Here is a 25,314-nt window from a genome sequence, read left to right as displayed (position 1 = left end):
AGACGTGTAGGAAAAAGTCTTACGGATATTGTTCTACGGTTTTTTCCATCCTCAAATTTACAGTGTGTTTTTATGGTATTATATGAAAGTTGCCACCAAAGAAAATAATTCTTTAATGACAGTTTACTATATATTGGTATATGAGATAATGCAATATTTCTATATACCCAGAAGTAGAAATAATTGTAGTATGTCAGATTTACTGCTGACAACTGCTTCTTCACTCTATTTATGGAAGAAAAAATAAAGTCCCATACAGTATGTATTGCTTATTTCTGTATATACTATCTAGTGGATATAATGATTTTACATTCCAGGGATCTGTAAAGCAGGATATAATGACTGGAGCATAGCTGTCATGCCCATCCAATGTCCCTTCTTAAAAATTCATGAGATAAAACTTTAGTATATATTATATTAATAGGGATATGATCATTGCTGTTGTTTATAATTTATATTCTGGTAGCACGCTCAATGTGCAAGTTATTATCAACACATACAGTCAAACAAAATCCCCACATGCAAATCTAAAGCCCTCATCCTGAAAAATCCAATGGGAGTACTCATGTGGTTACGTGCTTGCAGGATCAGGGCCTAACAAACTAAAATCTATCGATCAAATGAAAATTGCTAGTCTCTATATCTTTTATATATCCTTTCAAATGTACATGGCACCCTTAGTTGCTCTTTATTGAGGAGTGACTGGGTTAGCCCCCAAGTGTCCTAATCCTGCAATCCACTGCACATAGGCACACTGCTAGAGCCTAGGCAGAGTCCCACTGAAGTCAGTGGGGATCTGTGCAGAGGTGAAGGACCATAAAATCTCCAGTAAAGCTGAGCCTGATGGCACACATATTCTATATATCCCTGTGCAGAGCACTGTACTCAACTTCTCCCACTTATGTTCTATTCTATCTTTTGTCTATATTGCATGATTGTCTTGTTTTCTTTTACAACTTCCGCCTTTACATTCTTTCCTTCTCCCTTCCTCTCACCCTTTCTCCAAAATATACTCTAAGAGCTACCTTTTCTTAGATACTGAACTCCTTATAACTTATCTTTTTGATTTGCCTGGCCTTCCCTGATCATCTGATTGTCAAACAGCCAAATACTTAGACTAGTGGTCATGGGAGATGTGGTATATTATATCCATGAAAGAGACAGCGTTTACTCACACTTACCTCACAGTGGTATTCGACATACAGCAGTTTCAGTAGCTCTGGTAACAGGGTAGAATCCTTTTACTTTTTCATGACAGCCATTGTTGGACTTCAGTCTACTATGCTGCCACCTTTCAATCAGCACTAAACACTGTAATAAACTAGCTATGTAGTGTCACAGTTCAAGACAACTGTACCTGCATTTCCGCTCAGTGGTCCAACAAAGTACCTACTTTCAGGCTTCCAGCTCACCTGCCATTGCCTTTCTGGATGGAGACCCAAGTCTCTCTCCTTTGTGACCAGGCTATTTCCAGGCTGCACAGTTCCCTGCCTACACTGTGTATTTCCCCAGCAGAGGCAGGTAGCCCAAGGACACCTGCTTGCTTTCTCTTCAGAGACAGATAAGAGGTGTAATTGCTCCAGATATAAGTTATCACACAGACTTCCTATGCAGATCTACTTTAATTCTTATGGTAAAAAGCATTATTAAGAAAACATATTAAAAACAATAAAGGAACCTGCACGCATGCTAATAAGCTTACCAGAATTAACCCCAACCCTAACAAGGGCTCTGGCAGGAGCAGTCTTTCAACTCCCCATCCAAGGAATTTCATTTGTGGTCACAAGTTCATCACAGCTACAGCTCAGGAAAAGCACCCAGTCTTATGAGACCTCAGTAGGCCCAGTCTTTACAATCCTAGCCTGAGGACTCGGGCTGTCCAGACCAGGGGTCCTGTCCATTTGCTGAATCAGGAAGAAGGCCCTGAGCTAGCTCAAAACCAGGGTATTTATCCAAAACCCCATACTTTGTCTGTTGGTTCCTGGAGAATCCAATTTGAACTAGTATATGAAGATCTCTCTGGGGGGTGGTTTCAAAGGGCTGATAACCAGAGGAATCACATTAGCACCCCTCTCCCTACTAGAGAAGGTACATACAATGCCACAATAACACATGCACTATTTTAATACAATGTACCCCAAAGGTATTAACCATAATTCAATAAAGTTTAATTTAATTCAATCACGTTTATCTTAATTCCATAAGATTTGTTCAGAATATTACAGAATATTGTCAGTCTGTCACGGGTAATCTGAGTGGCACTGCCCTCTACTGGAGAGAATCAGAATTACTTCTCTGTATGTCATAAGCCCTATGCTGCCAGCAGCTACTGGAGATTCTTTTTTTAGTTCAATGGTAGGAGTTTGTGATTTTAGAACATAGATATCTGAGTTCTATTCCCATTGGCATCACAACATTCAAAGTGGTCAGATAACTGTAAAGGCCTAGGCCATGGATTTGACACATATTAAATTAAATATAGCTTAACACATCTTTACAGGGAAGTAAATGGCTATGTTTCAGGGAGGTAGAATAAATCTATCAAGGGTTTTGAAAACCCACAAGGCAAATCTCATCTGGATTTGGAAATGGATAGAAAAAAAATAATCAAGATTGAGGAGCCTGCAATGATATTACCAACCCTCAAATTTTTATTATGCATCACCACTTCCAATAAAGCCTTCAAGTTTATTTTTTGGTTAAGCTTAAAGTGGCTAGGTCATGTCCAACAGGCAAGAAGCACGGGTGTGAGTAACAAGAACACATATGGCCATAAGCCTTAAAATACAAGCATTTCCTTTTTCCCCCTGGAATATTCTAATGTGATAAGAAAAGTCTAACAGATTAAATAAAGGAGAGAGCTCACTGATTGCTCAATACTTTGTCTTGCATGGTAACATGGAAGCTTGTGTGAGAGAATGACTAATGGCATATTCCATGGGGAGCTCCAATAGAAACGCTTTAGGAGATTAAATGATTTAGCCTCGTACCCCTGAAAGCAATATTTTAAAGGGGCAGAAGTTTAATCATTGGAATGCTAGTTCCTTCAATACAATTACGTTTTAATTAAAGCGTCTCATTCACAAAAGCTACAGTTAAGGATGTATCAGCAAGTTCATGATAAAATTCTATTTCCAAGGAGTTAAAACTTTAGAACTTAGTGTCCAGGTTTTCACCTGTTGTGATAATTGACCTGACTTCATGGTATCTTTGATAACAGGACTCATTGCCCTTTATGTCAATATCTTTGATTCCAGGCTCTAGTTGTTACATTATCTTCAGAACACAAAAGGCATGATTCTGGTCTCAGTTACACTGGTGTAAATCAGGACTAACTCCACTGAGTTCAATGCAGTTGCACCAATGTAAAACAAGCAGAGAAGACAGGAGCATCAAATGCAGAGATTTCTTTACAAAGAGCAGCATAATATTTAAAAAAAAAAAAAAAGGAAAAAAGGCAGTAAAATGGATAAATACACATGATACAGGAAAGTAAAAAAAAGTCACTGTCACCTTAGTATTTGTCAAACAACTTTGCATATGCTGCTTATGTAATTGAGATTCCATTTAGTGTTTGGGCAAAATAAAGCATTTTGGAGCCAGAAAGGTACTAATTCAACAAATAACAACTGTTAATTTAAAAAGCTTTTAAATGATGTTGTTAAAGAAACACACTATAACATTACTTAAAAGGCCATTTTAGTAGATTTGATTACCCACAATACAACCATCTTGGATGTTTTCTGTTGTTGTTGGAATGCCTAGAAGACACTGCAATACATGACTGGGCAAGGCCTCTCTCTCTTTTCACAGTAAGAGGCATGACAAATCTTATCCTTTAAGGCTTCCAGGAAAGATAAAGTGCTGTTTTAGAATCGTATACCTATGGGTGCCTTAGATCCCTCAGCTAGATTCCACTCATTTATGTCAAGAGGACTTTTCTAAGGAAGTTTACGGTAAGACCTTAATACTGGATATTAAATCTCAGCATGCCACTATGTACAACTTCAGTTATCTGAATATAAACGGAATATTGAATAATTTTGGATAATCACTGTAATTGATAATGGCCTTGGGACATGCTCATGTTTTGGACAAAAGGAAGGTTAGGGTATATGAGGTATTCAAGTTTGGGTACCTACGAATCTTAAAATTATACCAGCACAGTAGATTCTTGGTACACTATAAAAGATTGTTTTCAGAAGACTGTCAAATGCAATAGCTGACATTGCATTATATAGTCTAGTTCAGCGGGTTCTATGTTGACCACAAAGTATCCCTTATGGAAAGATTTGAAGTGAATGGTTAGAAGAGAGGACTAGTCAGTAATCATAGACAGCATTACCAGCTCTGCCACTGACTCTCATCATGGTCTTGGTCTAATTACATTAACCCGTGCCTCAGTTTAACCATAATGACGATAATAGTACCTCCATAGGACTTCATTAATTAATGTTTGTAAAGCACTTTTAAGTAGAAGATAGCATAGAAGTATTGTTATTATGTATTTTGTGTGCCTGTAAGAATTGATTTGCTTCTAATTCAGAAGAGTTATGAGGCAAATCTTCATAGATTCTGTAAATAAATCACATATGTAGAACTAACAATAATTTTCATGTCATGCTTAAACCAGCATTGATTTCAGATTAATAAAAACATTAAATCCAAGTGGGATTGATTTTGTTTAGCTTGTTATGAGCAGCCTCTTAAAACAACAAAAGAATAAAAATTACACTGGATGTTTTTTCTAAAAGGAATTACTGTGGGGAAGTTCTATGGCCTGTATTATACAGGAGGTCAGACCAGATGATCACAATGATCCCTTCTGGCCTTGGAATCTATGAACAATTACGTAGAAGATTTAGGACCACATTTTCAAAGTGAGGTACACACAAATAGACATGCACACCTATTTACGCAAGAAAAACCCTACTTTGTGCTCAAAATCATACATTAGCATCTGTATATCAATGACTAGACATCTACACAGGTAGCTGTTATGCATACACTTGATATATATGAATGTAAATTAGGTGTCCAAAGGCTGAGTGCGGAAACCTAACTGAAAAAAATGACCCTATATCAATATTTTAATGTAACACAGGTCAAAACCAGCATATAATCTACTCAAACACTGGTTTTAATATCCAGTTCTTACCGTTACAGTTAACGCTGTAATAGCTGGGATGCTAAACGTTGGATCACTCCGTTTCTCTTGGTAGACCACACGATACTGAGAAATAACCCCATTGGGAGAAATAGGTTGGGTCCAGTTCAGCAGCACAGAATATGCACTTGTAGCTTGTGCCCAAGGGGCTTGCATGCCCCAAGGTGGAGCTTCCAAAGTTTGTGTTGAAGACCACAGACTATCCACTGACCCCCTAGAATTTTGAGCTCTGACACGGTATTCATAGATAGTGAATGGCTGCAGTGCATCAGAAGCATCAATAAATTCCAAGGCTCCTTCAGACCAAATGAATAAAAGCAGCTCCTCTTGAGTGTTTACAGGACGTCTGAAATACAAATAAAACCAGTCCATTTAAAACTTACAGTGACTTAAACATAGTCAGATGATATTGAAGTACAAGTTCTAAATTCAGTCTATACTTGAATGTAATACAGATCTTATCTCTATTTGTTGTATAGGCAAGAAACTGCCCTCCTTATTTTGCCTAAAAGTCACCAGCCTATGTCAGGTATTGACTATTGAAAAAACTTTCAAGGAAAAAGGTAAATAACTAATTTCTCTTTGCCCTTAAGTAGGAGAAAACTGTGAAAACTCAATCAATACTACTGTAATAGCACTGAAATAGCACCTTGTCCTATATTATAGAACATTCCAGGCCCAGGGCTTCAAAGATGACTGCTTAAACTGAGGCCATATTGTCTACATCCATATTTAGTCACCCAAACAAGTTATCTGATTTTCAAGTGTTGCAGATTCTCAACATTTTTGAAAATCAGGACACTTATTTAGGTACTTACATCAGGACTTAGGAGTCTAACCCCGACACTCAATTTTGAAGACTTTGACCCACTTTATTATTGAAAGCAATTTGTTGCCTAGAACAGGGGCTCTTGACCTTTGTCTTTCTGAGGGTCCCCTAACATGGTATAAAAATTCCACGGGCCGCCTGTGCCACAACTGTTTTTCTGCACATCCAGTAGATTAAAAGCCAGGGACAGTGATAGGGGGTAGAAAGCAGGGCATTGCCCGGGAGCCCATGTCACAGGGCACCCCGTGAAGCTAAGTTGTTCGGGCTTCAGCTTTGTGCCCTGGGCCCTAGCAAGTCTAACACCGGCCCTGCTTGCTGGTTTATTTTGGCAGACTCCCTGAAACCTGCTTACAGCCCCCCAGTGGAGAACCACTGGCCTAGAACACAAAGGGCCAAATATTCAGACAGACCTTTAAAACTGTGCCTATACATTTTGCCTGTACTCCAGTTTGCACGTGAAAAAAAAATCACATTTCTGGATGAAATTGGGATTCTTAGTCAGACTGAGCACATCCATATTCCAGATGTAATTGTAAAAGCTCATTAAAAAACATGATCCATGGTGCTTTCCCATAACATAAATATGTATCTATTTCAAAGGGATTTTCTACTTAAAATATTTTGAGGCACTTTCCCATGTCAGCAATTGAAGACTCATCACTGTCCACACATATGCACTTAATATATCCATTCCAGTTAGGGGTAGCTCTGCTACTGGCAAATCCTGAGATTCTGCTAAGCTCCAATGGAGGTTACAGGTGATCAGCTTCTCTTTTACAATTTGGCTCCACTAGGATGTTAACTTAGAGTTGATGGATAAAGGCAGGTCATAAGTTTCTAGATGAAGCTGCCAAATCACTTACCTTTACGAGGAATAAAAATGTTTGTCTGGAATGAAACCTGGTGGTTGAAGACTATGATAAATATCAGTGAAAACTGTGCTGTACCTCACACGGATTTAGGTATTTTCCTTACTTTTAACTGAAACCTTTGCCTCCACAAGAAATAAAACCATTTTATCCCTGCATTCTAACAAACAAAAAAGGAAATGACATTATCTGTCACTTGTATCGCAAATACAGCAAATTCACAGGAGTGGAATTGGTTTGTCTGGCTACCGAGTGTCATCATTTCTTCACATGCACACTGGCTGAAGAACATTTCTTTGGCAAGATAAAAATCTGAATTTTAATAATTCTGTCAGTTTTTATTTTGTTAGTCCCACTTTAGTCACTATTTTTAAGGATACAAAAAAACAACAAAACTATTTAAAAAAATACTAGCAATCTCGGGTGCTTGTAGTATTAGACTCCCATATATTTTATACAAATATAAACAAAGGATGCACATAGTTTTGCATGTGCACATATATTCAGGGTGAAAGTAACTTGAAGGACTTACCGGTATGCTGCAGTTGTGAGCAGAGGGGCAGGGCCTCAACCAGAAGGGCTGGGGCCTCAACTGGAACAGGCGGGGCCTTTGGAGCCCGGGGCGCTTTAAACCACTGACAGAGCCCCTGGCCACCGCCACTACCCCGGGGCTCTGGCAGTGGGGCTGCTGCCGCTACCCCAGAGCTCTGTCGGAGATTTAAAGGGCCTGGGGCGCTGCTGCCGTAGCGGCGGCCAGAGCCCCTGGCCCCTTAAATTGCAGCCGGAGCTCTGGGCTGCCGCCGCTACCCCAGGGCTCTGGGAGCGGGGTTTGTGCGGCGATTTAAAGGGCCCAGGGCTCCGGCCGCTGCTACTGCAGCAGAGTCCCAGGCCCTTTAAATTGCGACGGAGCCCCGGGGGCTCCCGGCTGCCGCCGCTACCCTGGGGCTCCAGCAGCTGGGCTCTGGCAGCGATTTAAAGGGCCTGGGGCTCCGGCCATTGCCAGGAGCCCCAGACCCTTTAAATCGCTGGCCTGGGGAAGCCAGTACCATCGGCAGCGTACCGGCTCTTGCTGGTACGCCATACCAGACCAGACCAGCTTACTTTCACCTCTGCATATATTCATAAGTACACACATAGATGTGTCTGCCCTTAGACAGGTACATAACCACCTGCCTCCCTCCCCCCTGCCATTTCTCCCAGTTGCAAGAAATTGGAGAATTTCTAGCAAACTCTGGGGTGTTGTGACCCCAGGATATTGTAAAGTTTAAAGGGTGGGAGCAAGAGAAAAGCAAAGAGATTTTCTGGGTCTCACGCCTCCAGATTGGGGGAGTGAGCAAAACACAAAACATGTTGATACTGAAGATTTGGTGATGGCGTTGGGTGAAGGGGAGGAAGGACAGGCTCTCTTACTGCCCCTAAAATAAGAAGTGTGAGCCTTTGATGTGGTGGAGGAGAGTGGATCAGTGGACCTACACATTGACCCCTAACCATACGTCATCAAGTGTCCTCCAGCATAGCACCATGAGTTTGATTTTTCATACTTTCCTCCATATCAAATTAAAAACACATGCAGAATTATCATTCAGATGTCATTTATTGTGCTCATCAATGTGAAGCGCACCCTTACAAAAGATGGATGCATACTTTACCTTTCTCCTCTTTCCTGTTGTTTACTCACACTGTTCCACATGGTAAGATGTATTTCCTTCTTGCAGTGCTTAGGTACCTACATGATAGGTATCTTAGAAATTCCTCAGATAGGTCAGAAGACAAAGAACTTGTCCATAGGTTTTAAAAATCAAGTGTAGAGGATAATTGTATCAAGACAAGGTGGATGTATATTTGCAAACCCACCCCACAAAACCAATGATATACTTGAGATACATCAATGATATTTTCATCCTCTGGACAGATGACCTAAACTCCCTCACAGATTCATAGATTTCCATCTTGACTTCAACAAAGACCATGTGTCCATTAAACTCTCTCTCTAGAACTCTCCCACATGAGCATCATCTTTCTGGATAACACAATCAGCTTCAGCAATGGAACCCAACAGACACCTATATCCAAAACCTCTGGATCACCACATCTCACTTCACAGATATAGTGACCACCCCAAACACACCAAGAAATCTGTTATCTACAGCCAGGCACTCAGCTACCACAGAATATGATCTGAGGAAAAAGTCCAGGATATATACTTTAACACACTCAAAACCACCTTCACCAAACAAGAACACTCCACCAGAGAAGTAGATTACATCATAAAAGAGGCCATTCAAATACCCCTAGAGAACTTGCTTCAGTACAGAAATAAACCCCCCTCTGAACGCACGCACCTAGTTGTTTCCTACCACTCCACACTGGGATCCATACAGTGTATCATCAAACAACTTCAATCCATACTTGATGGGAACCCCATCCTGAAATAAATTCCCACCTTTTCTGAACTTTCCCTTCTGGCCTTCAAACAACCCTCCAACCTCTTCAAGCTCATCATCAGTGGCATGTTCCCACAGACCAGGACACAACAACGCAAAGCGGCACCAGACCCTTCCAAACCAACAGATATAAAACCTGCAGACTTATCTCCATTGCTACAATGATCAAACGCCCTGCACAATACAACTCTGAAGATCCACGGGTTCTACACAGGCCTATAGCAATCTCATCCAGTGCATGAAATGCCCCATTTATGTGGGTGAACAACTATGTGGGTGAAACCAGACAATCGCTACGCTGTTGAATGAACTCACACAGGAAAATGATAAAAGACAAAAACACCGTATCACCTATGGGTGAGCACTTTTCACAAAGCGATCACTCCATGTCTGTGCTCAGCCTCAAAGGAAACCTGTGCAACACTTGCAAAAGTTGAGCCTGGGAGCTTAAATTCATAACTCTGCTAGACACTGATAATCATGGACTGAATAGAGACACTGGATTTATGGCTTATTACAACATCCGTAACCCACTAACAACCCCCACTCCAGCTGCTTCCCCCTCTCTTTCCTCCTTATGACTGGAGGGGTGTTAACGGGCCACTTCACCTTGAGTCCCTTGAAACATGCATTTGCTACTTATGCTAAACAATCTGCTCCACCTTATATTTAGCTGTGACACTCTGAGTTAGTTTCTCTGCAGACGAGCTCTGAGTAAGCTCAAAAGCTTGTCTCTCTCACCATCAGAAGTTGGTCCAATAAAAGATATTACCTCACCCACCTTATCTCTCTAATATCCTTGGACCAACATGACTGCAACAACTCTATCTGCACAGTGTCATGCACGCCTATACCATCACAAATAATATATTGTTATTTATAATTGTAACTGTGCTCTCCTCCCAATGTACTTAAAATATTCCTAAAGAGAAGTAAAAAAGTGGTGTCATTTTAAGTGTAATAAAGTTATCTTTAATACCTGGTATCTGGGCTTGCTTAGCACAACAGTTTAATTAACCGTTAAAGCACTTGCTAGAATTCACAAATTTATGTTTAGTACCATTTTAGAAATTTTGTGAGAAACAGCTACTCCACAGTGAAAGATCAAATATGCCACCAACCGTAAGCTCAGCCGCAAGCAAAGCTGAACATTGTAGTCTGGTTAAGTATTTAGATCTTATTACTACTGAATATTTAATGAATGAAACTTATGGTTAGGTAAATGGTTCCATCTGTGGTGCTAAAACCCAGAATATCTTCATGTATGAATAAACTTTGAACAGAAGTGGTTGAACAGTTTGTAATCATTTCAATCGACTTAAGATTTAAGATTCAACTGCTCATTTAACTGGAAGTGTTTCTTCTGTACAGTGAGCTGCATAGGAGAATAACATTTCCAGGAGCTGGAAGCTGTCTCAATCTGCACACTCTGATTTGCTGCCTATACTCAATTTAAAGATGTTCAGATAGAGTTATTTTATAAAAGGCAAGTCCAGTGCTTAATTTGTTCCAGGGCTTGCCAGGCCTGAGCTCTGGCACCTATAGGCTTGGCAGATCATAGCCCCGGCACCTCTGAGCTTGCTGCATCAGTTATGAAAGTAAATCATTGCTTGAGCCCCGGGATCTCTTTGCTTGACCCTCAGCACCTCTTTTATTACAAATTAAGCATGGGGCAAATCCTCCCTGGCCCCACACCAAGCTCTAGCAGGGGTTGGGAGGAGAGGACATCATCCTCCATGCCAGATGACTAAACAGCTACTACTACATCCACAAGGCTGCAACGGTGAGTGACTACAGCACCTGCTCTTCTCCTCCCTTACGGGGCAGGGGAGGGAGAGAGAGAGATAGTGAATCCTTGTACTTTTGGATGCACCAGCTCTGCCTCTGGGGCCATGCTCAGAATACGCCTTCAGAGCCATGTCCCATCCTGACCCCAGTCCTCAAAAAGTCAAAAAAGAACATGGACTAGTGCTGCATGTTGTCGCTAGGCCCAGGTGGTGAGCAGCTACTTCTGGAAGCATTGTACAAGCCTGAGGCAAAATGCCCCCATAAGTTTTTGCAGGGACGATGTGCTTCACAATGCACCCTAATACCATCTTCCATGCAGAGCAACAGAGTAGCCCTAGTTATAATACATATATATTATAAATATATGATTGATATATATATAATATATATATAAAAAGGTATCATGACACACCTCCAGAAATTTATATTGTGGCTCTTTTTTTAAAAAATATGGACTTTGACATAGGAAAAATACACCCAAAAAAGGATATGAGTTGGGCACACATTAAAATGGTAACTTAGACCATGGTTTATATTAATTACAGATAAAAATGATAATCATCATGAGCCAAATGCAGCACTCACATAGGTCAATATAGCCATTGATATAGGTCTTTATATCACACTAACATCTAAGTGTCTGGTAAGCTGCACATCAAGTGTAAACAAAACAGGAGAGTAGTAAAGTGGTGTAACTAACACTAAATGAGCACTCAGTGAGTGTGAAAAATAAGCATAACTGACATTCCAAAGGGAAGAATAAGGATCAACAGCCCATAACATTGGGTGTATCTTAATTAATCCTGTTAATTTTTGTTAAACCCCTTTCCCTCTCCCCCAGCCTCATTTTGCACACCCACTGAATATCAGGCCTGTGTAAGTTACACTATTATCCCACTTATATTTATTTTCTAAACAATACCCCCTGCTGAATTTAGCTGAGATACTTCCACTGAAGTTGCACCAGCTTAATCCAGATCTGAATTGGACCCCACATATTTCTAATTTTATAGGTAATTTTTTTCTATATGATCAGTTCTCAAACTGAGGACCAGAGAGCACTTGGTGACTGGTGGTCATATGATGCCAGCTTGCCTTGTTTCCAGTTACTACATCTCATTAAAAGACACCTAGAAATACATTAAACTACTTCCCTAATATTCCCTTTCCAGGCTAGCAACTGCTGTGGTTGTCACAGAGATGTTATAAAATGGTGAATGCAAGGGGTGGTGGATTGCAGGATTGTGAATGAAAGGGGACATGGTTCACGAGACAATCTCTGTTAAGTTGTGGTCCTTGTTGGAAAAAATGTGACTGCCTCTATTCTATGAGATGTTTACAGCTGTCCCACCAGTCAGAGGTAAAATACAACCAATTACACTCTCCCACCCCAAATGTTTTTGGCAGAATTACAATTATTTTGTAAGCACTTTTATAATTCTACAGGCAAGTAAAACTCCTGCAATTTTAATGGAAACATCTCCACATGATGGTTTCCCAAACATTCAATGTTTTGAGTTAAATGAATTTGTTTTGGTAGAGATACAGCAAGGAAGAGGCAAATGATGAAGAAGAAATTACATGCCATAATGTCCCCCAGAAATACTGCAGTCTTGTTGCTATAACAATATAAGCCTACGTGTGGCTACAGAATGACAAAGAACTATATGCCTACATCCCATTTCTGTCCTTACAAATTTCTAATTTTTTTTTGCAGCTATCTGAGAAAGATTTGATATTGTTGTTGTCTAAGCACATTTAAACTTCAGCTGAAATAACTGCCAAGTGATTCATGCCTATGTAGGTGAATATAACGATTGTATCTGGAGCCCCAGTGCGCCATTTTCATTTCACTTTAAATAAAAAACAAAATGTATCTATGTCAGTCAGTGCCCTTCTGCTGTACTCAGAGGTATCAAACAGGCTACAATTATGATTGTGAAGTGATTGTGTCACATTGGAGGAAGGTTTATTGCTTTTGAGTCTGCTAGGCAGTAACACATTCTGTTTCATATTACTCTTTATATCATTGTTTGGCTGTGACTAGAATAATCAAATGCCATCAAATGCTGTCAAATTCAATTTACAGTATTTTTCATTGAAGCAGGGCTTTCTGCATTATATTTCCTGTTTTCCCTTTCTATGGCTGCCATGGAATAGAAACCGTAATCATCAGCTTTATTTACAAAACCAAGAGAGTGAAGCCATGTCTTGGGCTAAAACAGATACTTTGTTTCCTTTGATAAGGAGTAGAGACTTGATGTATTTTTCTCATACAATTAACAGTGAGCAGATGAAAAAGGTATTTAAAGAGATCAGGCATTTTTAGAGACTCAGTGCTAATATATTTAAGGCAAATGTGAATTTACATTAATTATTCTTACACATTCAAACATCTGCTAAGAGGAATTTGGCTTGCTCGCTTTTGGAAATGCCGTCGCCATACATACAACTGCATTACAATGCAACCTCCCAATATCCAAAGGACCTGGGGGACACCTGAAGCTTTTGAAAAATCCTGGCTTCAGAAAACTTGGGGAGCCAGCTCCGCAGGCTTTGAGACAGGAAGTTCTGAGATGAGAGAATCTGGAGCTCAGACTTCAAAGCCTCCTGTGCAAGCTTCCCTGATGCATAAGCATGCCAGCTGGTTTACTCAGAGCTGGCAGGCTCTAGTGCAGAGGTTGTGCTCTGAGTCCCCAAAACCCCACATTACATTAATAAGGATCTCACCAGTTGGCTTCCACAAAGCTGTGAGGACAGACTCCTGCAGAGCCAAATTTCCAAGAGACAGCTAACTAGGTAGAAAAGGCTGTACGCTGGGTTCAAGAGATCCAGAGCACAACGAGGACATGCCAGTCAGTCTTATGGGAGCCAGTGGACTGTGGAGCAGCGGTTTGACAGGGAGGCGTAGGTTAACACTAGGAGACATACATCAGTGTAACTTAACTAGAAGAGCACTGTAATACTACCCCAATGTAATTATTTCTGGCAAATAATAGATGTGATTTCCAAAACACCCTGATTCAGTTTAAATGCTTAAACAGAGGGCCCACCCACCACCAGTCCTGCCCAGTATGACCCTATGCCTAACAGTATAACGAACATCGCACCAATTCCGAGGTCAGCATTTAAGCAGCCATACAGTATACATTAATGTATGTTTGAGTACTTTCCGTGTCCTCGACTACCTGTCTCCAATTTCTGGCTTCAGTTTTGACTTAGTAACTCAACTACATCATCATTAGTTTGGTTCAGATGCACTCTACCTCCTACACAAGTCAAAACTGGCTCCTTTCCAACTGCCATCTTCTACCTAATTGTGGTTAGAAGGCATTTTGCACCAAGTTTACAAGCATATGGCTCCATTCATTCCTTTCATCAGTTTATTCAAATTTTGCCTCTGTCTATTTTTATAAAATGTGGGTCTACCTACTGCATGTCATTTATGGTAGCTCCAACATGGAGCAAGATTACAAACTGTGTTGAAGGTACTGTCAGCAACTTGTCAATCCATTGACAAATGTCCTCCTAACTTAATACTCAAAAAGCCAGAAACAAGGCGACACTTCGCTTCATGGCTCAAACAGCATGCTGTACGTTTTTAAACGCTATGTTCACGCACCAGTATTACTTGGACTATTTAAGTAAATGCTTTATTAAGACTAAATGCAAGGGGATGATATAGAGGTATAAAAATGTCTACCTGTGAATAAAGTAGTTAATTATGATTCCATTTGGTTTCCTAGGTGGTAACCATTTTACTTCTATTACTCCAGATCCAGTTGCCCTAACTATAGGTTGATTCAGTTCCTTAGGGGGTGCTTCAGAAGTCCTTGCGTATGTCCGACTGCCTACTCCACAGCCACCTGGGAAGAAAATCAGAAATTAACTTAAAAGGTCAAAGTTTTCCACAGCAACAAAAAAAGGGCTCTTTTAATGGTCTAACGCATGGAAATGTAAGGAACAAAAGTTGTTCATTAATCTGAATATATAGTTGCTGTTTTCTGCGGATAAAAGCAGAGGTTTCTAATTTAGATATTTTAGCCATAAAGAATAGGCCTGTGTCATGATGTGAAATAAAGACAGTAGTAATACGAGCATTCAATGTGTGAAAAGTGAACCAATTAATTATTCATTTTCCATTTTAAAGTGTTTAATATGTATTTTTAAACACTGTCTTTGTCACATCATAGCTGCCAAGCTGCCCAGATCCAGTTATCTGAGATTGCCTTTAGAATGTGTAACAAAGTCCCATGATAATGGACACAATAACAAAAATAGCAATGGAAGAAGCTTGAAGACTTTGGATTGCAATTTTAAAAGTGTTTAGTGTTGGCCTGACTCTGCTTCCACTGAAGGCAATACCAAATCTTCCATATTTCTTTCACAGTTTTCTTTAAGACTGAGTTTCAGGATCTAGCATGCCTGACGTCAGTTACTTAAAGTAACAATGAAGTAAGAGCAAGTTTGTGTGTAGGAAACAAACTGGTGCCTCCAATGAGTGCTTACCCTCATAATTAAGTACTAATTTAAACCAGTGTAACTCCATTGAGTTCAACAGAGTTACTTCTGGTTTACACCACCATAAGGGAGAAGAGAACCATGCCCTGTCTGTCACATGACAAGATTTTCTCTCTCAGATCAGATTGTGAACATTCCCAATAACTTTAAATAAGAAAGTAGAAAGTTAATGTTTTCTATATAATATCTGGGCTTTCCAGCTATCTTGTTGTTGTTGTTGTTGTTGTTTATTACTCCTTATAAGCCAAATACTGGTGCAACTGACACCACTTGAGCAAGGATTTTCTCCTATGGGGAGCAAGATAGTTCAAAAACACTTAAGCTATTCTCACAAAGCATTTGATAAAACAGGATATATTCCCAGAAATACAGACATCTTAATCTCCACTTAAAATATTCACGATATAATACAGGGAAAGGTATAATGCTCCACAGCGCTAGGCTTTATTTTTACTGGGTAAACATTTCACTTCAATTTAGAAATAAGATATCTATTTTGTTGAACTGGATCTATTTTGCAAATCTGCTCTCTCTGTCGATCATGCAAGTGAAACATCCGAAGCCATCTTACCATTCTGGCAAGCTTGTATCCTTATCTCATACTGTGTGTATGGATCCAGGCCATCCACAAGGACAAAATGAGGCCGACCTACCGGTCTTATCAGTGGTGAGGTACTGCCGGCATTTAGTAAGACATTATATTCCCAAGGCATATTGGTGTTGAATATCTCTGTTACAGGATGGAGAATAGTACACAGGATAATTGTTGTTTAATAACAGCGTGGGTCAAATCCTAAGATGCATTGATTATCTGCAACTTCGTGTAAAAGCCCCTGTTGGGACTTCGCTTTAGAAACCAAAATTATTTAAATATAAACAAAAATAAAATCTGATGCGAGAATTATTATATGAATGATATATTATTATTCTCACAGCAAAAATGACTGACCAAGTATTAGTATTTTATCAACTACAATTGGTTAATAACATAGTAAAAGCCTTCTGATTGGTGTATATACATAAATCAAAACACTACATATTTTCCCTCATAGTGTTTAAATGAGAATATAGTAAATGAAACAATGAATTCATACCACTGTGGCTCTTTTGTGTACTGTTGCTTTTTAATTTGGCTGCTGAACCCTGAAGTCTGAGTATCACTGTTAAAACACAGTGACTATATAAAACCAAGAGGCCATCTAAATGTTTTAGTTTGCCAGAGAGTATTGTGTGTGTTTTTAAATTTTGCAGTCCTATGCCATTCTTACCAAGTGATTACTGACTGAGTGAAGTACAAAAACAAAGTGTCTATGTTCAAGGTGCTAAAATGAAATAATTTAAAAAACATGGCTGATTAAAAAGACGGAAACTACACTTTCAATAAAAAGCAAATCAACTTCTGCAGGTTGCAGTACTGGGCTGTCTCCACCGTTACTTGTAACAGGAAGTAAAATGGCAGTGGCCTGAGACTGTTAGCATTTCTGAGACACCTCATCAACCATGACTTAAGTCTTTCTCTGTGTAAAACTTTGGAAAATGAGACCATTCCTTCTGCTTATCCTGATTGGATGATCTTCAGTGGCTCCATTATTCTGAAGCTGGTAAGAATGTACTTTGTCTCTACTGTTGAACAACTTTTAGGCACAGTACAAAAGATGAAGCTTTCACACACACTGGATTCACTAATTGGAAAAAGGCTGATGACAAATTTGAGAGGCAGCAAACTTCTTCATATCGCCACAAAGCAGTTGATATTCTTCAAAAGACCACAAAGAATTACGTTGACATGCTAAGTTATCAGTACTCTTAGAAGAAAGAAGAAAACAGGAAGATCCTAATAGAATACTAAGTAGTATACATTATCTTGCTACACAAGGACTTGCACTGCAAGGCCATTAGATTGATCTAGCTGAAAATAAGCCATAAGTGGAGAGACTGACTTTGTTCGCAGGCAAAATGGACTTTGTTTCCAACTGCTTTGTTTGCAGGCAAAATGAGATCCTAATATTTCAAAGTGGCTGAGAAAGAGGCTAGACAAATTCACAATCCAGATAGTCAAAGTGAAATAATGGAAATCATGACTCTTAAAATCATGAGGGGAAATTTGTGGAACGCAGTATGCAATCAGGGTAGCTGCAACAACAGACTTTTCTGAGAAAGAGCAAGTGCTTTTATGCAGCAATGCGTGGATGATTGTATGAATGTTCACGAAGAGTTCATTGGATTGTATAAAACTGCCTGTACACTGTGGGATCTAATTAGAAATATATTATTGCACCTAATCTGAGTGGGGATCAATACCTATCACAGACAATGTTATGATGGTGCCATTAATACGGTAGGCTTGGGGCCTGTCTATATGAACACTTAGGTCATGGCAAGCTGGGGTATAAATCCACTCCTCACTAGTGTGTCATGCACTAAGTATCTAGCCCACTTTGAAATGGAGTAGATCAAAACATACTAGGGAACTTTTAGGATACAGCTGCAGGGTCCACATGGACACTAAGTATGCTGCAGGGTAGATTTACACCCCAGCATGCTGTGAACTAAGTGTTCATGTAGACAAGTCCCTAGTATCAGGGACAGCAATCCAATTTTAACAGGAAGAACCACAAGCTACATATACTCATCATTATGTGCTTGCTTGGAATTTGGCATGCCAAGACGCTATTAAAAATAATACAATCCCCTAAGAGATACTCTGGAAGTTGTTTAAAAATTGCAAAGTTAATTTACAAATATTACACAAATGAGGGGCTATATTTCAGGACATCATATTTGAAGTGTTAAGTATATCACCAGGTATCTGGGTTCTCTGTCCTACCAGGTAGACTCTCCAGGCAGAAGCACTGGCTTCAGTATTTGAGAACAATTTTGCACTGTGTGGAATGTGGGAGATTGTGGAGGATGCAATGAGAGATCCTGAAATGAGAACTTGAATTTAGTGGCCTAGCAGCTCAAATGGAAAAGTTTAACTTTGTCTTTGGTATTGAACTAGGTTGAAAAGGCCTAAATATGGGTTGGATGTTTCAGCAACACAAGGCTAATCTCTTATGAAAATGACACTTTATTCACTTCAGTCCATCCAATCAGATGAGAGCTGTAATTTGTTCTGGGTGCAAATCCACCAGAATAAATTTAAAGTTGCAGACAGTCAAAATGTCTGAGCTTCCAAGGAAGATAAAAGTTCCCAAGAAAATGCAAATAGGTGAGGTCAATCCAGCTATCCAAATACAGCAAAGGAATTTCATAAGTACACCTTCTTCAAAGTAGTTGATTTTATAGTATCCAGTATTCAGTGTACAAAATGGTCACTGAAGTCAGTTCAGAAATATCCCAGTTTGCTCAGCCAAACTGAACAACAGCTGTTTTCCAAAGTGTAAAGTTGATAAAAATGATTTTGATGCTACCAGCAATCAGTGCTGTGAGTGAGTGTAGTCAGTACTCTAGTGTCCTATTAAAACATAATTTTAACGTTTTGGATCAAAGTCAAGGCTCAACTAGTGTATGACTTTACAAGCATAAAAGGGCAAAACGTATGATTTATAGCTTATAGATGTTTCATTTCAAGAAACCATGGGTAAAGATCATTGTTTGGAATTGTTTTCAGATTTGTAGGTTGTTCATTATGCCCATGTTTAATGCTTTAGTGAATAGTTTTGTACCATGACTAAATTAGTCCACTCTTTTCCAAACTTAGCATTTATTTATTTATTAAGGCAATTCCTAACATTTTTAGGGGCACTAAAGTTCCCCCAAATCTCCAGTTATCTGTGCCTATAAAGTATCCTAGGTTTGTTTGTGAAAGAAATCCATAGAAACTACTTTATACTTTCACAAAAAAACAGCACAGAAACTGACAAAATGTACCAGGTCTTTGGGGCACTGGAACTTCCAACTTAGGCCACTTAAGCATTTAAGTTCCTCATTGTGCCCACAAATGAAGGACCTATATATGCATGTGACCTAAGTTGTGAGTGCAAACAGCAGCAGATGCAAGGCTGCATCTGTAATTATTTGTGTCTACTATTTTGCACTTACAAAAATAAAGGCCCAATTAAAGCTGGGTTGAAATATTGGCCCTTACATATATAAGGATATGTCTAAAGAGCAAAGGCTGTGCTAGCCTACCTGAGCTAGCTTGAATGCTGTTAGCATGGGTAACGTAGCAGAGAAGACAGAGCAGTGGGGACTTCAGAGCAGGTAGAATAAGCCTGGTATAGACCCTGGCTACATACTTGGCTCATGAGCCTGCTCTGAAGCCTGCACTGTGCTGTCTTCATGGTTATTGTTACCTACCCTGTCTAGATGCATGCTAGGTTGGGTAGGCTAGCCCTTGCACACAGCCTTTTGCTGTGTGAATGTACCATCTCGGGTGGGGGGGGGTTCACCCCTGCACTGCAGACTCTAAGTTGGTGAAAAGTAGCTTCTCCAATGTGTTTCTCCAACACGGAAGGCTTCCCTGGCAGTCGTAGAGCCCGCCTCACTAGCTCTGCACTGCTTCTGCTGAAACCCCTGACGGCAGGGAGGGGACATCAGTGGCGGCAAGGAGCACTGCTGGGGCAGGCCCGAATCCTGGCAATTCCCACAAGCCCGGGCAGCCTCAGGTCACTCTACCTGCTCTAGAGCTGATTTGCTGCACGCGAGCCCTAGCGCGAGAGAGAGACAGAAAGTCTCCCCTCTTGTCCGTGTCAACTCCACACTGGCAGTGGGAAGAATTAGCCTCTACCGTTCTGACTGCCCCCACAAAAAATCAAGGCCTTATACAGCTCAGTGACATAGACTGCAGGATCAGGACTGTGCTCACCATTATTTGGGCCTGGAAAAAATGAAGGCTAGTGTCTAAAATTCTGACTCTTTATGTGTAGAGTTAGACTTGCATTATTACAAGATTTTTAAGCAGCATCATACTATAGGATATAGCTATGATAGATGTGAATTATTTTTAGAGTTATAAGAAATAAGTCCTTTTTCACTAGCTATTCCATTCTATATTCACAAAGCATCATGTACATCAGTATCACTGTATAAATTATATTTACATATACATCTCATATTGGGAAACGTACAAGCCAGATGATAAGTTTATGCTCTCTGACTGAGTATAACCTCTTAAGATACAGTACATTTGCTCGTGATCATAAATTCAAAATTCACTTTACATGAATAGTCTACAATATGCTCTTAAAGTTTACTTTGTTGGTGAATGGTCATGCCAGTAAACTCATTCTGAAGATTATCTTAGAAAGTGAACACAAAAATGCAAATATGTCAAAACAGATGCACTGAAAAATGCGAAGGAATATTAAATGGAAATTCTTCCCAGTATTCACCGAGTGCTAACACCAAGAGATCATTTTACCCTTTGAAAAAGAGAAAAAATGAATAGTTAGAATGCATGGAAATGTGAAATGAAAAACTTTGTGTGTTCAGACATACCCTACAAGATCTGCAGCAAGTTCGAAACTGTCTACCCCGGGTGCTCTGGTGACTGAACGAAATGGGCATATTTGTTATAATCAGCTGGGAAACCACATGACTTGGTTAGTTCCAGAGTTCATAAATTTATGTCAGAATAAAAGGAACAATAAAAGCATAAGTGAACCAATTTACCCTAAGTGCAAATGGCAGTTTTGTTATTTGATGCCAAAGTTACCATGAGCGCTATGACAACCTGCCACAACATATTTTCATGTTCACTAAAGAACAAAGATTTAGTTGGTTAATATTCTCAGCAATGCTCCTTTTCATAATTTACAACAACTAGATGCTGATAGGTTATTTAACATTTATGAAGTTAAGATGTAATCAGAAAAACCCTGATTATCTTTACAAATAAAAAAGTTAAATTATTCCACTTTTTTCCTCTGCAACTTCATTTCACAGCAGGTGCACACTTTGCAATGGGACAAGTCAATCAAACTAAATCTTGTTTTTTTCTGTTGTATTTGGATAATGTATAATGGACAATTCTGTGAAAAAAGCAGCAAATTAGGTTTCAGAGTAACAGCCGTGTTAGTCTGTATTCGCAAAAAGAAAAGGAGTACTTGTGGCACCTTAGAGACTAACCAATTTATTTGAGCATGAGCTTTCGTGAGCTACAGCTCACTTCATCGGATGCATACCGTGGAAACTGCAGCAGACTTTATATATACACAGAGAATATGAAACAATACCTCCTCCCACCCCACTGTCCTGCTGGTTACCTGCTGCATAGATTAAACCTGGTTACCAGCAGGACAGTGGGGTGGGAGGAGGTATTGTTCCATATTCTCTGTGTATATATAGAGTCTGCTGCAGTTTCCACGGTATGCATCTGATGAAGTGAGCTGTAGCTCACGAAAGCTCATGCTCAAATAAATTGGTTAGTCTCTAAGGTGCCACAAGTACTCCTTTTCTTTTTGCAAATTAGGTTTGACAGCCCTGTTTAATTCAAAACTAGGGTAACTCATAAGGTAGAATTTGCAGCAAAATATGTTTAAAAGAGAAAAAGAAAATCACAATATTGTTTTAAAGACTGGTGATCAAAGGTCCATTTGAAGTCAATTGCTGAAAACTACTTAATGTAATGTGAAATACAACCACCATTAAGCCAAATAACTGAAGTTTTCTAGTTGTATTCCAACAAGTCTCCAAAAATAAGCGTCATGTCTTTCATTAAAATCTAAGTAAGAGGTTAATGTGCCAAATAATTGTTATGATGAACAACAAACTGGTACCACACATTACAGCCAGAACTAGTATACTTGGATAACTAACATTAAGTATTTTAAATCCATACGTAAGCACCTACATTAAATGCCCTGAGAAAGATGCTCTGTAATCACTGCTCCTACTGAAGGCAATGACAACTCTGAGTGCTCAGCACATTTGAACATCAATCCACTTATTTAGGAGCTTAAATATGGATTAATGCATCTAACTTTAAGTGCCCAGGTTTGAACATTTTGGCCTACACCACCACAGTAACACAAGCTTTGTGCATATCGCATATCCTAGAAAACAACCTGATCTGGAGAATTAATTCCTTTGAATTACAATCTCCAGAGCTATCTATAGGATCATACTCCCAAGAACTAAGACAATATCAGGCTTAGGAGGGCAAAAAGAAACCAGGCTACCAGAACACCTAAGTTTGGTACACAAATACCAGGTGGGGCCCCAGGAAGAATGTAGGTAGAAATCCGAACACTCTACACAACATGCAATCTGTACATGCTATGCAAAACTTGGAAGCACAGACTGATGGAGTGAAATAGAGTTCTATGATATGAGAAAAGGGGAAGATCATTAACATATGAAATGGGCAATCTGGCAACAGAGGACATGATCCTGTGGGTTTTGGTAGATGTCAGCTTTCGCTGAAGTTCATAGCAATTGAAGACACTTGGCAGGGTTAGGCCACAGTGAGAGCTATCGGTAGTGTTAAGGAGTTTAAATGTAGGATGGATACTTGCGTACCTATTAATAACATTTATGGATAATGCCTGGGGAAAATTATGTTTTTCCCCCATTCAGGCTTTTTGTTTCTATCTATGATATTGACTGTTGTTCCATAAAAATTGTAACATATCCTTCTGTGGGATATCAGTGAAATGTACTGTACCTTTGAGGTTTGTGCACTGATGCAAGTAACACAAAAATCATGGGATACCTATTTCAGAAAATAAAGCCCTATTTTCCTTAGCGAGTGAGGTGTGTCAAACATTTTTTCTGAATCCATCATTTTAACCACTGCTCAGCCACCTTGCCATTTAGCTAGGTCAGGAGTTTTAAAATGTTATATTTCTCTAAAGTTACGGAATTTGGATACATCACTGATGTTGAAACATCACAATTAAAACCCCAAAAAGGAGAATTTGTCTGATAGGATGTCCATAATGAAACCCAAGGGCGAATATTTGATCCAAATTTATTACAGCAGGTAAGCGGATCCAATACCAAAGTGTTCCGCTATCCATAGACAGGAAGATACCAAGGCCAACTACCTTTCCATCAAAACTTTATTAATAAAAAGCCATTTTATTCCTGGAAACAATGTCAATTAAAATGACTGTTTCAGTGGGAGAGTCACTGCCAACCCTTATTATAAAGGCTCAATTCTGGATGTAAAAGGGGAAATCAACAGTATTTTGATAGGGTATGTTGCAAAACCTAGTATTTATACATGGAAAAAGTAAATCTAACAGAAAAAGACTATCCCTCACAATAAGTGAATAAGGGTCACAAGTAGTGTTAGACTAAGCTTGCAGGTCTCAGCTTCCCTGGGCTACATGATCTGGACCTATAAGGTTTACTCACAGAGGATCATGCCATCTCAAAAGATCAGTGCCTCTAAGGGGAACTCCTACCTCCTCTCATTTTTAACCCTGGATCTCCCCTTCTCCCTCAAGAAAACATTTGTAACATGGACAACCTATAGTGACCCATAATCCCAAATTCATGATTATGAAGGAACATCCATTAATCTCTTAGGGGTACTATATGAATCTATGCCTCCATGCGCAGTGTGTGTTTTGGCAGCAGGAGCATTTCCCTGCTATTGCCCTGCTGGGGTGGGAAGAACAGGTGCATCCTGTGCCCCTGAAGACCCCTTCACTGAAGAAACGGTGGCCCCTACCTCATGGCCCACCCCAAAGACCATGTTGTGGGAGAAGCCACTCAGATTCCCTCTAAAGGCCTGAAGACTGGGACTCAGCAGGGAAGTGAGAGAGATCCAGTCGCTCAGCCCCTATCAAGACAACATAAGTAAATTATATGTCTGGAGTGCACCCCAGGACCTGAAGAAGAGGGGTATGTGGGACTGACAGAGAACACTGACTCCTATAGGGGGACCTCTACAATTGTCTGCATAGATTAAACCCAGGTCCAGCAAATATTCATGAAAACCCAATCCTACAATGTGGATGGTTTCAGGAACCCATTTGCCCTTTTACAAAGCCCTAATCTCAAGATAATGACATGTATTATGTTGACCTCTGACTTACTGGAGCCTTAGTCTCAGACTTTTAACCTACTGCCAATTACATGAATTCAAATAGACAAATGAAAAGATCCAGACTATGTTGAGAAACTTTTTCACAAACACCCCACTCCCACAAGTCTTTGTTCACCATTTCAATATTTTCTTGTGTTTCAAAACTTATTTTGAATGTTACTGAATATGCAGGACCTTAAATGATACCTACTATCAAAACTATAGCAGAGTATGAGGCACTTTTCAATAAAATCAGCTGTAGATTATACACAAGTCAAATTCACCTCCTTTCTTGCTAGGTTCTAAATCCTTCCTGGCAGTCGGGGGGAAAGTTTAATTTAAGATTTTAATCTTTTTCATATATTCTAGCATTTCTATAAGGGATTTTGTGCTTCTTCGAATTAAAAGATTGACAGCTCAGGGTATTATAGACCTAGTAGCCACTGGTTAAATGGGCAGAGTTAGCATCAAGCATCACCACAATACTTATTAAGCTATACTTGAATGCAAAATGGTTTTTCTAGGTGAGGCTACTGTCAGTGCCCTCTGACTTTCTCGTAGCCAGTGTCTAGTCTGCAAGGTGAAAATGTCTTAAATAATTAGGAAGAAGGGACATCGAAAAAAGAGTTCACTGAAAAACCTCACACTGTTCTTCTTGCTGTAAACAAACATTTCAAGTTTTTAAAAGACCAATATCAAAGAAAATGGTCACCTGA

General features: G+C 39.6%; 1 protein-coding gene across 1 annotated transcript in view; it reads right to left on the bottom strand.

Moving 5' to 3' along the window:
• The window catches only part of USH2A (usherin), a 571,967-nt gene that overhangs the window by 76,982 nt on the left and 469,671 nt on the right, over positions 1-25,314 (bottom strand). Inside the window, exons 58-60 of the mRNA XM_073338913.1 lie at positions 16,190-16,348; positions 14,801-14,963; positions 5,159-5,513 (exon numbers count right to left, since the gene is read on the bottom strand). Of these exons, the coding sequence (XP_073195014.1) occupies positions 5,159-5,513; positions 14,801-14,963; positions 16,190-16,348 (677 nt within the window). The remainder of the gene's footprint in view (positions 1-5,158; positions 5,514-14,800; positions 14,964-16,189; positions 16,349-25,314) is intronic.

Source organism: Lepidochelys kempii, chromosome 3 (assembly GCF_965140265.1).
Source record: "Lepidochelys kempii isolate rLepKem1 chromosome 3, rLepKem1.hap2, whole genome shotgun sequence".
NCBI classification, from domain to species: domain Eukaryota; kingdom Metazoa; phylum Chordata; order Testudines; family Cheloniidae; genus Lepidochelys; species Lepidochelys kempii.
This window is presented reverse-complemented; position numbering and strand designations above follow the sequence as displayed.